This window comes from Mus caroli, unplaced genomic scaffold (genome assembly GCF_978045245.1).
Source record: "Mus caroli unplaced genomic scaffold, Mus_caroli_1 scaffold_9, whole genome shotgun sequence".
Lineage (NCBI taxonomy): Eukaryota > Metazoa > Chordata > Mammalia > Rodentia > Muridae > Mus > Mus caroli.
In genome coordinates, this window is record NW_028227264.1 from 75,352,033 (window position 1) to 75,368,994 (window position 16,962).

General features: G+C 52.0%; 1 protein-coding gene across 6 annotated transcripts in view; it reads right to left on the reverse strand.

Annotated features, from left to right (window-relative positions):
• Positions 1-1,723: 1,723 nt before the first annotated feature.
• The window catches only part of Col18a1 (collagen type XVIII alpha 1 chain), a 122,836-nt gene continuing 107,597 nt past the window's right edge, over positions 1,724-16,962 (reverse strand). For 3 of the 6 annotated variants that reach the window (XM_085842907.1, XM_021174916.3, XM_021174913.3), the window contains 14 exons: positions 16,699-16,773; positions 15,018-15,086; positions 14,321-14,363; positions 13,759-13,821; positions 10,114-10,157; positions 9,608-9,736; positions 8,971-9,115; positions 8,818-8,891; positions 8,405-8,533; positions 7,123-7,155; positions 5,181-5,429; positions 4,386-4,583; positions 3,729-3,844; positions 1,724-2,951 (listed from right to left, as the gene is read on the reverse strand). In XM_085842907.1, coding sequence (XP_085699033.1) covers positions 2,738-2,951; positions 3,729-3,844; positions 4,386-4,583; positions 5,181-5,429; positions 7,123-7,155; positions 8,405-8,533; positions 8,818-8,891; positions 8,971-9,115; positions 9,608-9,736; positions 10,114-10,157; positions 13,759-13,821; positions 14,321-14,363; positions 15,018-15,086; positions 16,699-16,773 — 1,581 coding nt within the window. In that variant the 3' untranslated portion in view covers positions 1,724-2,737. Of the gene's footprint in view, positions 2,952-3,728; positions 3,845-4,385; positions 4,584-5,180; positions 5,430-7,122; positions 7,156-8,404; positions 8,537-8,817; positions 8,892-8,970; positions 9,116-9,607; positions 9,737-10,113; positions 10,158-13,758; positions 13,822-14,320; positions 14,364-15,017; positions 15,087-16,698; positions 16,774-16,962 lie in introns of all 6 variants that reach the window. The other 3 variants (XM_029482478.2, XM_021174915.3, XM_021174912.3) reach the window with 1 other exon arrangement.

Genomic DNA, 16,962 nt, shown 5'->3' on the forward strand with positions numbered 1-16,962 from the left:
CTTGGGCTTTTCTGTTGTGAGACACTAGAGTCAGAGGAGCACTAGGCATATTCCTATCAGATAAGGTAGCGGCAGACTTCAGCCCAGCGTCCTCCCTTGTCCCTCCTGTCATCCCTAAATGACTTGTCACACAGCCCAAAGGAGTGTAGGTGTGCCAGCCTTGATCAGAACCAAAGTCTTCCTAGAGGGGAGTGCCTGTAGGAGTTTGCACTGCGGAAGTGGGTTTCCTGGCTTAGCTCTTGAAAGCCATAGCTGTGAGGTTAGACTCTGTGGCAAGCACACTTTTCCCGATACGTGCTGGCCTAGCCTAGCACATATGGGTATGATTGCTGTCACCTGGCTAAAGCGAGGACACACACCAGAGACTAGGCCTTTGCTGTCCTTGAGTTAACTCCCAACTCCAGAGCAAGAACTCACTCCCATAGGGCACACAAGCAGTATCCAGCTTGCAGTAATGAGTAATCAGCTCAGTAGAAAGCAAGATTCTAGTCAAGGTGGGGCTGCTGAGCCAATTGTACCTTAGGACCTACCTGCAGGTCCACTTCTGGAAAGGTCATCTTGGAGACTCTGGGCCAAGAAAGAGGCTGCAAGCAAAGCTGGCCTGTCACCTGCTGGTGATTACAGAGGACACAGGGCCTGCTACATCCAGAGTCTGCCACAGCACTCTAAAGCCTTGCTGAGGAGGGCTAGCTCCATCCCTCCTAGGCTTGGTGATCTTGTAGGATACCACTGATGGGCCTTTACCACGGGCAGAGATGGTGTGCGGCCACCCCTGCTGTACCAGCCCCTACCCTGAAGCCTTCAGTGGTTCCTGATGTAGTAAGACAGGGCTTGCTGGTACTCAAGGCTCTCCCAGCAAATGCTGTCCCCAGCAGCACCTGCCCACCCACCCTTCCCTGCAGCTCTGCAGCCTACACCTGGCAACCTATACTGGCTGGAGGCTTTGGACATGGTCTCCTCTGCTAGGCAAGCACAGTCCTTTAGGGTAGCCACAGCCAGGATATGGTAGCCAATACAAGTGGTGGGTGTGAGGCTGAGTAAACATACTGTGTAAAAATTGGGAAACTTGTTTTATCCACTTGCGTGCTTGCTCACATGTATGTATATGTATCACATGTGTGCCCGGTAACTCTGGGAGCCAGAAAAGGGTATCAGAGCCCATGAAACTGGAGTTAGGGATGGTTGGAAGTTGCCAAGCTGATGCTGAGAACTGAGCGCAGGTCCCCTGCAAGATCACCGAGTAGTCTTAATGAGCCATTTCTCCTAGCCCCCTCTACGTGATTCTGAAGTCACCACATGTGCACTGCTGGATACCAGGTGGAGGGTACTGTTAGCATCTGCACATGTGTGTACAGTACATTGTGTGCATTCATATGCCTGCTTACCTTTGTATACAAACATACCTGCCTATATATGCATGCTTCTGTATACCACACATTCATGCATTCCACTGTACACCTGTGCACACACACATGAATGGTCCCATGTGCAGTCTGTACCCATCCAAACCTGTGGATATACCCACCTGACCATGTACATCAGTGTACTCATACACATGTGTCTGCCTGTTCATGTGTGTGCACACAGGCCGGTATCCATGTACACACGACTATATCCATGCTCACCTGTGCTCCCTTAGCAAGTACAGGAACGGAGGCTCCCAGGTCTCATCACAGGTGATTCATCCTTTTTGTAACAGGGAAGGCAGCTTATAAACCAAGCGTCCGGTATAAAATGTCATTTTTATTTGGTGCCTCTTTGAAATGGCATCATAGCACACATTGTCACAGAACCAGACCCACTGGATTGTCCCAATCCTTGGACAGCAGAGCCTGAGGCAGGCACAGTGGCTTTGATTGGCCACTTGTGACCCTGGGCAAACAAGTCCCTCCATAGGACAAGTGCTTCGTGCGGCTGCTGTGAGATTTCTGGACTTCAAGCTGATGTCCAGCTTGGGCTTGGTTGGGGTTGGGTTCTGCTCTGAACGGGATCTCAGGGGTCGCCAGAGAGGCCAGTCTGAGAGACAAACCTGAGGATGGGCCCCATGTCACGTCTGGCCCTCGGAAAAATGAGCACGCAGGCTAAGTCTGGCCACATTTCCTGGCCTCTGCCCATGGTGACGGGATGGGGTCAGATCTGGGGTCACAGTGAGTTACTGAGCTTGGGAACCTCCCCTGGCAGGGAGTGTGGCTGCAGGAGAGTGGGGCAGTCAGGAGAGCTGGTTCCCACTGCTCAAGCATGAGTAGACCCAGTTACCACCTGGATGAGCAGGTGCCCGCCTGTATGCCTGGCACAGCCACTGGGCGGTGAGAAGGGAGCCTTGGACTGCCTGCCCTGTGCTGTCCCCATGGCATGTGACTGTTGTATGAACGATCTGCACAGAAAGATGCCAGGCTAGACAGAGTCTGCAGGTCTGAGGCAGCAACTGTAGGGCATCAGCCTCCTGTGGAGACCCAGCTGTGGTCCGACTTCGCCAGGAAGCTCTACCAAGCATGGAGGAAGAAGGGACTGTGACACAGGCTGGCCAGTTCAAGTGGGAGAGGAAGGGCAGGAAGTCTGTTGTAAATGTTTTAGAAAAATATACTCTTTGGCTTCCTTTTATTTCTTGAGGATTACATAAAAATGGGAACTATACAGGATCGTATCCCAGCCAGGGCCCTGGGTGCTGACTGGATGCTCCCTGCACTGTGTCAAAGTTCTGCATGGCCTCTGTCTGCCACCCTAGCTGGCAGAGGCCCTATTTGGAGAAAGAGGTCATGAAGCTATTCTCAATGCACAGGACGATGTAGCTGTTGTGGCAGCTCGCAGCTTTCTGTTCCAGGAGCCTGCCTGACAGCAGGGAGGAGGCCTGACCTGTAGCCCCAGTAGCTTCAGTCCGCCATGTCTCACAGTAACTCTCCATCAGCCTCCGCCCACTGGGGTCCGAGCCGTGCCATACGCTCTTCTGCGGCCTGCAAGGTATACAGACTGTTAGCTACCTGGACACCACTAAAGCCGAGAAGACGGAGGCCAGCTGCTGTCTTTGGAAACAGCAGGGCAATGAGACAGGAAAAGGCCCCTGTGACGTACAGAACTTAGGTCCACCTCTCAGATGTGTAGCCTTGCAGAGGAAGAGGGTGTTAGGGATGCAGCCTGGGCCAAAGGACCTCAGGGCTGGCTTTCCGGAAGCCTTCCTTGATTCATGCTAAGAGTGAGCTCTGCTACTGGGACTTAAGTCATTCAGCTCGTGTAGGGGCCAGGAGGGCCCTCGCGGGTGCCTCCTGGAGAAAGCAGATGGTCAAGACTCGTACTGCACTAGACACATGTGTCTAGCTCCCCAAGTCACCCTTCAGAGAGCAGGGACATTGAAGCAGGTGTCTCGGCTGGCAGGTGCAGAGACGTGGGTACAACACCATTCTGATGACAGTCCAGCTGTTGGTCAACAGTTCAGGTGCCTTCTGTAACCAAGGGCTATGCTGGAGAGCTGCCTTCCAGGATCGGTACTTTTCAGTGGCATTTACATGGCTGAGCAGTATAGCTGAGTAGTCACAGGTGATAACATAATCAGCTACGGCTCAGGTGATGACATAATCAATCTGCTATGGCTTTGAGGGTACCCACAACCTCATTGCTTAGACATACCATGATCATCTATTTCCATGTTCTAGGTTCTATGATTTTATGTGCAGACTGTGTCAGTCTAAAGATTGAGGTCTTGATCACATCTCCTAATGCTGGGGGGAACCTACCAGGCTGGGTGTCTCAGGACATCTCTGCCGTCAAAAGAAAAGATGCGGGCCCCGGGTTGCAGTTGACCCTGGGAGCCAGAAAACAGGGAGTCCCAGCTGGGAGATAGCACCTCGTCCTACAAGAGACACAGCAGGGGCATCAGTCACTCATCACATCAGGTCAAAGGAATGACCGTCAGGGAGATCACAAGACACCAAGGAACACATGGGGCTGGAGCATAGAGGGTCCCTTCTCCAAGGTAGGGCCTATCACAGTGAAGCCCACAGGTACCCTTACAAGCCTGAGACTGTAAGGGTACCCTTACAAGCCTGAGTCTGTAAGCCCACACCATGGGCCCTGAGAATCCCAGCTCTCTTTATAGGAAAGATCCAGGAATAGAGTCACGTGATGGGTCCCGTGGCAGAAGGGCTAGGCTAGGTGGCACAAATAAATGACTCCATGCCACTTTGGGCTATATGGTCAGTAGCACAGGAACCATTAGAAAGGCCCATGGAGAGGAGCCAGGGCCCTGGGAAGGGCAGGGATCCGAGGGGCTTTGTAGGGAATATTAGAGGAATGGTTAGCCCTGCTGTGAATTCACATTGGAGACCAAGGCCTGGGTACAAATGGAGACAGACTTTTGGCCTTCCAGAACCTTCAGGACAGGTTTCACGTACCTTCAGGTTAACGATGGGCACAGACCCCCGGTCAGCCCGGCGCACGATGCTATAGAGATCCTGTAGCCTAGAGGACAGGAAAGCCCGGAAGGTGCCCGACAGCCCCACGGCTCGGGCTTGCTGGAAGCACTGGAAATCTGCTCCACGGATACCACGCATGCCTCCAGACAAGGGGGTGTTCAGTGCCACCAGGTGGAGCTGCCAGAAAGGTCATGTATGGTCACATCATAAGCAGCGTCACAAGAAAACCTCTAGTCTGTGGCCTACATACCCACAGCAAAGCGCACATAGGCAGAGTCCACGGAGGGATGAGACCAGTCACTTTAGTGACAACCTTCAAGCAACCCTCTCCTGGGCTCTCTTAGCCTAGAGCATCAAAGGAGAGTCTCAGGCACGGTGATGCCAGCAGACCCCCAAGATAGTCCCTGATATCCCTTTTCCTGTGAGCAGAGACAGGGGCCAGCTCAGCCTGTTCCACCCTGGCTGTAGAGTAGGTACTCTCCATCCCTGGCTGCCCCACCCTCTGTAGGACAGAGGCACAGCAGGTACACAGCCCACTGCCCACTTATCTGCTGTATTACAGACTAGCAGAGACTGGCTCTTACGTGCTTAATTTCATTGATAACCACTAAGTCACCAGAGATAAGGCCTAAATGATGAGCAACCTTTATCAGTCAGAAACTTACCTATAGATCCCTATCCAAAATACTCCCCCACTGGCAGCTCTGGGGTACTTCCCTCTGTCCTGCCAGGACCAGAGCTGGATGGACACAGCCCTAAACCCTGGACACTCACCACTGGCTGAAAGTCCTGATGAGTATGAGCAAGTGAGGAGGTGGGGCGGGCTGGCGGCAGGTGCACATAGGAACTGTGGTGATGTGGAACTCCGGGGTAAGGCTGGCGGTCTGGCAGGCGCGGTGGGTTGGCCAGGATGTCATCTGCTCGCCAGGGTCGTGCCGTGGAATAGGAGTACTCCCTCCGGGTATACGGACTGCCCTCGTGAAGCTGGACCAATGGGGGCTGCAAAGCAGCCACCTCATTGCCCTAAGAAAGGACACACACGATGCCTGGAGCAGCTCCTTACTTGAGATATCCCCTTCCTCGCTCTATTCTGTGCTCTTAGGCAGGACCAGGCTGGGCCTGAGGTAGTAAGAAGGAAGCTGTACCCTGAGCTCTGGGGTACAGGCTTGAGCCAGGTAGGAGCTGTCACAAGTCGTTTGAGCTCACTGAGAGGTTGGCTCTGGGGCAGCCCCCTGCCTCCTATTTCACACCCAAGCATATTTATCCCAGAGCAACCTCCAAGGTCTGTGATGTTTTTTCTTATTTTAAAAGAAATATTTGGGGGTTGGAAAGTTGGCTCAGCAGTTAAGAGCACTGACTGCTCTTCCAAACGTCCTGAGTTCAATTCCCAGCAACCACATAGTGGCTCACAACCATCCATAATAAGATCCCTGGCCTCTTCTGGTGTATCTGAAGACAGCTACAATGTACTCATATAAATAAAATAAATCTTAAAAAAAAAAAAAAAAGAAATATTTATTTAATGTATATGAGTACACTGTAGCTGTCTTCAGACACACCAGAAGAGGGCATCAGATCCCATTATAGATGGTTGTGAGCCACCATGTGGTTGCTAGGAATTGAACTCAGGACCTCCAGAAGAGCACTCAGTGCTCTTAATCACCTAGCCATTTCTCTAGCCCTGTGAGGGTTTTTCTATGCTTGACCCAGGGAATGGCATTACTGGAGTAGGTGTGGCCTTGTTAGAGTAGGTGTGTCACTATGGCCATGGGCATTAAGAACCTCGTCCTAGCTGCCTGGAAGCCAGTCTTCTCCTAGCTGCCTTTGGAACAAGATGTAGAACTCTCAGCTCCTCCAGCCCCATGCCTGCCTGGATGCTGCCATGCTCCCATCTTAATGATAATGGACTGAATCTCTGAACCTGTAAGCCAGCCCAATTAAATGCTGCCCTTTATAAGAACTAGCTTGGTCACAGTGTCTGTTCACAGCAGTAAAACCCTAACGAAGACAAAGGTCCCTTGTCTGGAGATGGCCCCACTCACTGTGGTGTGGAGGAAAGAGAAGACCAAAATAGGCCAAGAGTGAAACGCAGTGCCCTGAGCACAGCTAGAGGTCAACATTTCCAGCAATAAGTGCACCCACAGTGGGAGAGAGAAGCTGGAGGGTCAGCTGTGGGACACTCGGCCATGGGGAGAAAGCTCAGTGGGGAACTCCAGTCGGTGCCCCAGTAAGTTTCTGCTGGAAGCTCTGAGTGCCTAGTTTAGTGATGGCATTTCTATTGGTTGCTGTTTGTTTTCTGTTTTACTTGGAGGCCTCACCCAAGGGCCTCTCTCTGCCCACGACTCTCTTGGGAACTCCAGCTGGCTGCCTTAAAGGGTCCCCGCCTCCCAGCCATCAGTTTCTGCTGAGTGTTTTGAGTACTCCATTTAGTGAGGCTTTGTTTTTTAATCTATCGGCTGGCAGTTATTCTCTGACTTTGGCTCGCTGTGTACTTCGTAAACCCACTCCTTAAATAAAGGTATAGGAGCTGATTCTTTGCACTGCCGGGACTCAACACCAACTGCCAGTGACACACACAGTTGCTTCCCGGAGTGACTGCCAAGTAACGATGCGAATCCAGAGGCACAGACTCAAGGCCTGGCCTTCCTGTGCTCCGTGGCCCGTGCTATCTTCTAACAGCTGAACGGAGGGAAAAAAAAAACAAAACACTCCTTACCGTGCCTCGAGGGAGGGCTGTCCGGGCCTCCAGCTGAAAGGCAACAGCAAGGGTTACTCCAGCATGCTTCCGGGCCAGGGCCTCTCCTCTGTCACCCTCTTCCCACAGCCCCTCCCCCTGGAAGAGGCCTGTCCAAACAGGGATGTGACTGTGCCCCACTGTTTGGTTCCAAGTGAACAGTGGGTACTGGTTAGACCGAGAGTTGATACCATAGACTCTTCTCGGGCAGATGGGAAGGAACTGCAGTGCAGGATAGGCCTGCCAGGCACCTAGAAGCTCATTCATCTTGAGGCATCCTAGATTACTCATCATTGTGGTATTTATTTATTATTATTATTGTGTGTGTATATGTATATATAAGCACACATATATATTATATAGATACATGCATGCATAATATATATGTACACATGCTATGGTGTACATGTGGAGGTTGGAAGACAACTTGGCAGAACTGGTTCTCTCCTTCCACCTTTTACCCACGTTGGCAAGTTTGTGTGGCGCATGTCTCTACCCACTGACCCACGTGGCCATCCCCACCGTGGTGTTTATATAGTGTAGCACTAGGATACAAAGCATAGGTAGCCTACATGCATCCAGAGGCCATCAGGCACCAAGATGAGGCCTAATACTTCATCGCATTAAATCCCCTTACAGGATAGCTCAAGGACATCGCCATGAGTCACCTGGGGGCTTGGGTTAGGACCCTACCTCATGCTGTGTTGCTGAAAGTAGAATCTGACCTCTTCCCCCAGGGCTAAAGGTTTGAACCTTGGGGCCATTTGTCTTCCTGACAGCAGAGATGATGTCACCAGTTGCCTGACATCTCTGCCACTATACCTTCTTCACCACAATGGGCCGTACCTCAAACCATGAGCCCAAGGAAACCAGTCCTCCCTTAAGGTGCCTCAGGCCCCTCATGCTGGGTCTTTGGTCTAACCAACAATCAAATAAGTAATAGAATGTTCACTTGCTGCTAACTCTAATAGGAAGCAGAGGAACCCGCTTACTATTCTTTTTTTTTTTTTTTTTTTTTAGGTTTTTCAAGACAGGGCTTCTCTGTGTAGCCCTGGCTGTCCTGGAACTCACTTTGTAAACCAGGCTGGCCTCGAACTCAGAAATCCTCCTGCCTCTGCCTCTGGAGTGCTGGGATTAAAGGCGTGCACCACCACGCCCGGCTCCCGCTTACTATTCTTGAAAGTTTTTATTCTTTAGAAGATTTAAAGAAATCCTTCCATCCCGTTATGAATATTAGAGGGGAGAGGGCCTCCTGAGAACTCACCAGCACCTTCCGGAAGCCATTTCTAACGCGGACATAGAGCTCTTCCCTCTCGGCCACAAAGATGAGCCAGCCCTCCGGCACCTCCCGGATCTTGTCCAGCATGGTCTGGTATGTGGCCCAGATCCTCACCTGCTGGAAGCCCCAACCCAAAGTCCAATATGAGACCCACTGCCCAGAGCATCCAGAGCTCCCAAGATTTCAGAGGCCAGAAGGTGACCCTGGGTAGGTATCCTTCTTTGTCAGGCTGTCCCCAAGAGGAGTGAAGGTTCTAGAAGTAAGTACCTTGGGGAGCCCATGGTTCAACAGACACCGATCGCTGCACCCAGCAGACTGATGGCGACAACTTCCTGACATGCCATCTGCCTCCCCACCCCTACTCCAGATTGTCAGACCTTAGTTAACTGGACACTTACCCCAGCAGAGGCACCCATGGCTCCTGGGGGACCTGGAGGACCAGGTGGGCCCGGAGGACCAGGAACACTGACAGCTACAAGAGAAATCAAGTTGAGAACTCCCAACCACATGAGCAGCCCTCAGGGACCCAGACCCACACTCCACATTCTTACTCTGTCTGTGAGGGCCAGGGAAGGAGGGAGGTCCGGGAGGTCCCGGAGGTCCCGGGGGACCCTGGCGACCCTCATAGCCAATGCCAGGAGGTCCCTGCGGGCCAGGAGGGCCAGGTGGTCCCTGGATGCTCTCTCCCTTTGGACCCTAGGAACAACAGAGAAGCCATTCATTGTACTGGGACTATCTGCTCATAGCCCCAGAGCTGGAAGTAGCCATTGAGATCTATATAAGCCCTGCCTACCACAGGGCCCCTTTTTGCTGGAGATATGGTCCCAGGACAAAGGAACAGCCCCAAAGCTTCCCAGTGTACCAGTCAGAAGCTAGGCCCGTGGTTCCTTTGAGTCCTCATGACACCTATCATGCCCCACCCCCGGGGTCTGCTCAATGCTGCTCAAAGCTAGGGACGGCAGCAAAAGAACAACCATGAGGCACAACTGAGGCTAGACTGCCCATGTGCTCACCCAGCCTCACGCCCATGGAGAAGCTAATAAATAACGTGGGGGTCTTGGGCAGCCGAGCTTGCAGGGTTTGGTCTGAGTCTTTCAAGGTATACAACCAATGTCCCTTGTCTGTGCCCAAGTCCACAGGGTGTGGACACCTACAGGAAGCCTGGGGAGAGAGGGGGCTCAGGCTTACCGGAATTCCAGGGTATCCAGGTGGGCCGGGTGGGCCAGGTACACTTGAGCTGAAGAATCCACCACCAGGAGCCCCAGGTTCTCCCCTCTCTCCTTTCTGTCCAGCATCCCCTCGGTCTCCCTTGTCCCCCTAAAATGGTTATCGGCGCCAGATGAGGATTATAGGTTGGCCCTGACCCCATGAGTCATGGGCACCTCCTTGGTCCTTGATGCTTTCCCCGCCACCCCAGATCCAGCTCCGCTCCCACCTCCTACTGCATCAGCTTCACCCGGACTGGCAAGGGAGGGACAGGGAGTGTCCAGATGGCAGGACACTACCAAGAGGCCAGTACTCCTCATGGGAGAAGGAAGAAAGTGGTTTTGTGGCTCAGCGTCATTAGACACTTGTCAGCAGGGACAAAGGCACCTGTCTGGACACCAGCCACCCAATGAAAGGCACCTGGCTGGACACCAGCCACCCAACGAAGACATCTACGTTCCCCTAGCTTGATCAACAACCTCACCTACCTTCATTTCCGCTTCCAGGTGGAAGAGGTCAATGGGGAATTGCCCTGCAGAGGGTTGGGGGGTGGGGGTGGGGTAGGTTAGGATCGTACTGAGACAGCAGCAGACTGTACTAACTACACAGCTTATACTCCCCTCCCCCACCCCGCCTGCCTTCCTTGATTTGTGTAAGGACCACACATTTTCTTAAATTTACTCCTGGTTAATGGATTTTTGTTGTTGTTGTTTCAGTGTTTTTGGTCATGGTGTTTTGTTTGGTTTTGTTTTGTTTCAGAATTGCATTTGTAACTGTTCATGACTGACCAATGGCTTTTCTGATGCTCTCCATCCAGGGGCCTGGAGAGATGCGCTCCCTCATTCTGACAGTCACCCACAGATCCTCATGGTGGGTGTGCATTAGAGACCTGCTGTGTTAACTGCCTTCCTGCCTTAGGCCCCTTGCTTCAAGAAGCCTGGTCCTGTGCCCTCAGGCATAAGGTCTCAGCAGGACCCAGGACTCCTCCTCTGAGCCATTTCCTGTTTGTTGATGCTTTGTCTACAGAGAGGAGGAGATGTTTTGGGCACTTGAGAGAAGTAACTTGACCTTTTTTTGATCTTTGTTACTTCATACATAAATAAAACATAACTCCATTTATTTCTGTCTCCAGAACACCTTCTTGTTCTCATCAAATGTGATGTGTGGTTTCTAGTACCTTGGGCGGAAGGCACAGAAACATTCCATTTAAGGCCTGTAGTTCTGTGAACAAAGGGTTAACTCATTCTTTCAGGGATAGCAACCTTGGGTCACTTTTGCCTGTTGCTGCCTTCTTCAGAGTCCTTGCCTTGTGGAATTACTGTCTGGTGGCCTCTTGCCACTATGTAAGATGGTCCTGAGCAGTGATTCATAACCCCCATGGCCCAGGCATCTTACAGGAGTGTTACCCGGGATCGGAGGTGACAGCTGTCACTAGCAGGACCTATCCTAGGACCTCTGTAGAGTTAGGTCATGGTCTACCAGACCCTATGACCTCTGAGGGAGGTGTCACACTGACCCAGCCCATTGGGAGCTTGGAGGACACAGCTATTCAGGCTTCAGCAGCAGCAGCATCCCAGGCTGCCTTAGGGGTCTTTTGTTTCTCCTCTGACTTGCAAGCTGCCTGGACCAGGCCCCCAAGGCAGATGCTCACTCCCCACCGGTTCTTCCTCTACATTCATAAGACTGCCTCCCACTAAGCCGGCAGAACTTGCTTCTGCCTGCAGGGACTGGTCCCTGTGGTTGGCTCATAGCCAGAGGTAATGTGGACAAGCATTGGTGGCTGCTGAACTCTTCTGTCTCCAGGTTCCATTTCTCAGATAACAGCTGTGATGGTTTATATATGCTTGGCCCAGGGAGTGGCACTATTAGGTGTGGCCTTGTTGGAGTAGGTGTGGCCTTGCTAGAGTAGGTGTGTCACTGTGGGTGTGGGCTATAAGACCCTCATTCTAGCTGCCTGGAAGCCAGTCTTCCACTAGCAGCCTTCAGATGAAGATGTAGAACTCTCAGCTACTCCTGTACCATGCATGCCTGCCTGGATGCTGCCATGTTGCTGCCTTGATGATAATGGACTGAAGCTCTGAACCTGTAAGCCAGCTCCAATTAAATGTTGTCCTTATAAGAGTTGTGTCATGGTGCCTGTTCATAGCAGTAAAACCCTAACTAAGACAACGGCCTTTTTTCTGTCCAATTTCCTCTGTATCCTGAGGCTCTGCTATTGTAGACAAGTGAGTTCATTCAGTTCCTGGATTGTCCTTCCAGACTGAGTTTGATCAAGATGAGCGCTGTTCTATTCCCAGTCATGTTTCCCAAGATGTCCTTGGTCACAGACACATTTGTCTGTGGCACACCTTGCTGGCCATCACTAGCTCCCTTCTCCCAGGACAGTTCCCTCCATCTCCACCCTCTAGCTTGCCTGACCTAAGGGAGTGGTCTCCCTTTGTCTCTCTGGGCAGCCAGCCCCCTCCCATCGTGGCTGTCAACAGAAGCACACCTATGCTCAGCCACTGAAAACCTGGGTTTAAATCTATTCTGTCTTCTATTTCCTCTGTTGCCCCTGCTCTGAGTTTCTTCCCCCTCATCCTGATTTGCATCCAGCTTTCTTCTGTATTCTTGTTATTTATCTTTCATCAGGCATCCAGCTGCACATTCTTGGTCTTGCCAAGTTCAGCTGCACCCTTGACCCCAGCTAAACATCAGAGAGATGCTCCGGAAAGTCTGGGCCTGTGGCTGTGCAGCCTGGATTCTTCCTGCTGGGTTGGTCAGCTGTTTCCCACCTCCCAGCCTTTTCTGGAACTGCTTGTCTCTCCCTGGAGGCTGGCACGGGGCACTGGGCTGCCTGATGCTCAGGCTACCCCCTCTTTGGGCAGAGTCATCCTGAGAATCTGGCATGAATTCTAATGTGGAACATCAGAGTCCGCGCCCTCCCCCCCCCCCCATGCCCTGAAACACCCAGGACTTCTGATTTTACTCACTTCTTTCTCCATTGGGGGGGGGGGGGGGGGAGACCATCTTTTGACTGTGGGAAGCACGGCAAATCTTAGCTTTGGAAACGGAGCGATTTTGCCCTCAACTGCCGTTTTCTCTTTGACTCTCCAGTGACAAGCGTGCCGGGTGACTGTCCTATCTTTCCCTGGGGAGCTTCTCTCTTTCTGGCTTTCCACTGGCTAGGTGCTGAGCTGGCCCCTCACAGCTTACCCTTACCCTGTCTCAGCAGGTCATGTTCCCTGGTACTCTGAACTCTCACATCCCGAGATTCACCCAGACAACTCTCTTCTCTGAGATGACTCTCTTTACTTTTTAGGTCTGGGACATGGTACTCTCTAATCTTGATCCCAGCATGGTAACTACTTCCTAGGAGGCCTAGGTACCTGGTCTTCTCCTCTCTCTCTGTCTCTGTCTCTCTTTCTCTCTCTGGCTGGTTCTTTGTTCAAGTGTCTATGTCTTCCTTATAATGCCACACATAGTGAGTGCTGTTAGCTCCAGCATGGTTCTACTTTGCTTTGGCAGGAAGGCTCCCACTAGCACAGGCATGCTAACGCTTTTGAGGGCCACGGGGAGTGGCGCGCCAGCTTTGTATGTTTGGTTGGTTTGTTTGATTTTTCAAGACACAGTATCTCTGTGTAGCTTTGGCTGTCCTAGAACTCCCTCTGTAGACTAGGCTGGCCTCAAACTCAGATCCTCCTGCCTCTGCCTCCCAAGTGCTGGGATTAAAGGTGTGCACGCCACCAACACCCAGCTGAGGCTTCTCAACTCTTATCCTGCTTTCCTAGATCGTCTTGGTAGAGGTTGGTCAGATCAACATGGAAGCTGGCAGGGAATGCCCTCTGCTCACTGGGAAGAGCAGCCCTGCTTGTACCTACCAGGGTGACAGGAACATTCCACTGAGCCGCTCCTCCCTGCAGTCCCCACCCCACCCCGCCCCAGGCCCTAGCCCCAAGCTGAAAGGCTGACTGGTATCCCTAAATCCAACTCTAATCAAGACTTGGTAAGCTGAGAAAGTGTTTTGTCCTTCCAGAGGCTTGGACAGCAACCATAGTATAGTGGATGTCTAGCACCCCAAGGGCTCTGGTGCCCAACTCTGGAGCTGGCTATACCCAACAACCCTCAGCCTCAATGGTGCAGAACATGCTCACCTGGTGGCCCAGGTGGGCCCACCTCTCCTTTGTCACCCTTTGGTCCTGAAGGCCCCTGCACACCTGGAGGGAGAAACCCCAAAGCTATCAGGGAAAGCCCCTCCCACCAATGTCCCCAGCCCTAGCTGTTGTGTGCACATGGTGGGCCTAGACCAGGAAGGCTGCGGGTGGATGGGGGTGGGAGAGCAATGGTGTGTGTGAGGTGGAGGAGATCAAAGCTGTATGTTGGGGGAGGGGATGCCACTGCGCTATGCCCTTACTGATGGGTAGGACTGTTCCTGCATCCATTCTGAGAAATTTTGAGTGGTCACCCCCAGCATCAGTGCCCCTAGTTAGACTCCCTGGACAGCCGTCGTGCCAGATGTGTGCACTACTAGAAGTAGGGTATGGTTGCAGACACAGCCTAGCTAAGAGGTACTCAGGAACAAGATACTCAGAGCTAGCAGAGTCAAGTTCCACAACTTCCTTTTTCCTAACCAGTTTGACATTACTATCCTGATACCATCTCCTTCCTGCCAGAGCCCCAAACCCCCAAAGACACTGTGAGCCCCGAAGCCCTCACCCTGCTGTCCTGGTAGTCCAGGTCGGCCAGACTCCACAAATGCCTACAAAGAACAAGTGGGTTAGGGGGGAGGGGGAAGTGTGGGTGAGGGTCAGTGCTCTAGAAAAGAAGACAGACTACCAAAGTCCCCAAGGCAAAGAACTCCCAGGGCGCCTCCCCAGGGCCAAGGAGCGCTGAAGTAAGGACAGGGTGTATATATCAAAAATCCTAGGCACTGGAGAGATGCCTCAATGGTTAAGAGCACTGACTGCTCTTCCAGAGGTCCTGAGTTCAATTCCCAGTGACCACATGGTGGCTCACAACTACCTATAATGAGATCTGGTGCCCTCTTCTGGCATGCAGGCATACATGCAGGTAGAATGCTGTAGACATAATGGAGAGAGAGAGAGAGAGAGAGAGAGAGAGAGAGAGAGAGAGAGAGAGAGAAATCCTAGTCATGGTGACCTGTTCCCACAAATCACCTCTTCCCTTGCCAAGTTTAGTAAAACTGGGGCACCCCCCAGGACCTGGATCTGGGACCTCAGTCCTTCTAGCTTGAGACTGTCTCCAAGCCCCAGAGTTAAGATCCCCTCCTGTGTGGGATCACTACTCATCCACTGGCCCCAGGTGCAGGCTACCCAACAGACCCATCCTAGAGACAATTCCAAGGCCAGCAGCTGTCAAGAAGCCGATATAGAATGAGTCTCTGGCCACTTACATTGCTGTCATAGATGGGCATCCCAGGAGGACCTGGGGGTCCTGGAGGCCCAGGCGGGCCAGGCAATCCCTGTGGAGGGACAGAAAGCTCTGGTTAGTCAAGGTCATAGCTGAGCCATCAGTGTAGTCTAGGGGAGCAGACACGGGCTGAAAAGCAGTTGAATCAGAAAGCTGAATACGTTTGATGATGTAAAAACCAAGAACGCATTTCTGACTCTGGTCCATGTGCCTAACTGAGGGAAGCCTAGGATGCTCTCGAGCCACATAGGGCCACATGAGCTGTGGATAACCAAAGTACAAGGGGTCCTGCTTCTCCTGAGATCGCTAGCTACAAACTCGGAGCTAGGTCGCTCAAGAAGGCTTTGGCATAAATAAATGATTCAAAGTATAAAACAGCCTAGCCCAAACTCCAGCAGTCACACGCTGTCTCTTCAAAGATCCTCCATGTAAGCCCTGGGAGCCCAGGTAAGGAACAGGCATGAGCAGGGCTTCTTCATCCCAGGAGGGCACCCTGCATTGCCTGCCTTCCCCAGGACAACTGTGAACATCTGTATACTGGCTGGCACTTCTGGCTGAGGGGTACACAGCTCGCAAGGAGCAGTATTCAACCTGATTTTTTTAAATCCTAACTGATGGGCTGGAGAGATGGCTCAGTGGTTAAGCGCACCGACTGCTCTTCCAGAGGTCCTGAGTTCAATTTCCAGTAACCACAGGGTGGCTCACAACCACCTGATGCCCTCTTCTGATGTGTCTGAAGACAGCGACAGTGCACACACATACATAAAATAAATAAGTCTTTTTTAAAAAAGTCATGACTGAGGATAAAATCCAAGAGGCAGTCTTTTGCATTCGGATGGGCGTGACTGGTCTGTGACAGTGCCGGTCCTGCAGCTCTGCAAACTCTGCAGTTTGTTCTCGATTTTTGCATGGTGTTGTAGGCATTAGTCTACAGAGAAGGCAGCTGACAAGAAACCCAGAGCAGCAACAACCAATCAGGAGTGCAAACTCTCTGAAATACTTATATCTGGGTTTCCACGACCATCTCTGCTCTGGGCAAAGCAGGCAGGAGGCAGGAGCTACAGGCTGGACGCAATCACGCTGGGGAAGTCCCTGAGTCTCTAGGTGGCTGCAACCAGTAGAAAGGCAAGAAATGCCATGAAACAAAACAACAACAACAAAAAAATCCTTAAATTCCTAAGGCAGCAGATGTTTTAAAAGCTATAAAGCTATAGCTTGATGGATCCAGAGAAGGGATGTCGTAAGGTCCTATCCCATGGTTCTCCTCCTCCTCCTCCATCTCCTCCTCCTCTTTTTTTTGTTTTTTGTTTTTTGAGACAGGGTTTCTCTGTGTAGCCCTGGCTGTCCTGGAACTCACTCTGTAGACCAGGCTGGCCTCAAACTCAGAAATCTGCCTGCCTCTGCCTCCCAAGTGCTGGGATTAAAGGTATGCGCCACCACTACCCAGCATCTCTCTTCTGGTATAGCAGACATGTTTGTGCATGTGTAGTTGTGAATGTACCCACATAGTATTTATGCAAAGGGTGCCTGTCAGGACCAAAATGTCTGGTTACATCACCAGATACCTGAAACAGCTCAGTAGATGAGCTGTGGGGGGCTTTGGTAGCCAGACTTGGTCCCTGGTGTTCCAAGCCGCCACCCATTCACCATTACAGGACACTTACCCTCATGCTGAACCCAAGGCTGGCATCTCCAGGCTCTCCTTTCTCTCCCTTTAAGCCATTCGTTCCAGGTCGACCCTGGGCAGGATAGAGTAGCAGAGCTTCTTGGACACTGGACACAGCCTGTGTACATCCCCATCCTTCCCATGGTTAAGGCGTCACAGTCCAGTCCCCGTCTACCTCCTGCCCAGAAGCTAGGAGAGGCAGGATACTGACTACAAGGACCCAAGTCAGAGCCCCCTCTTTGCCCTGGGCCTCCTACCGGAT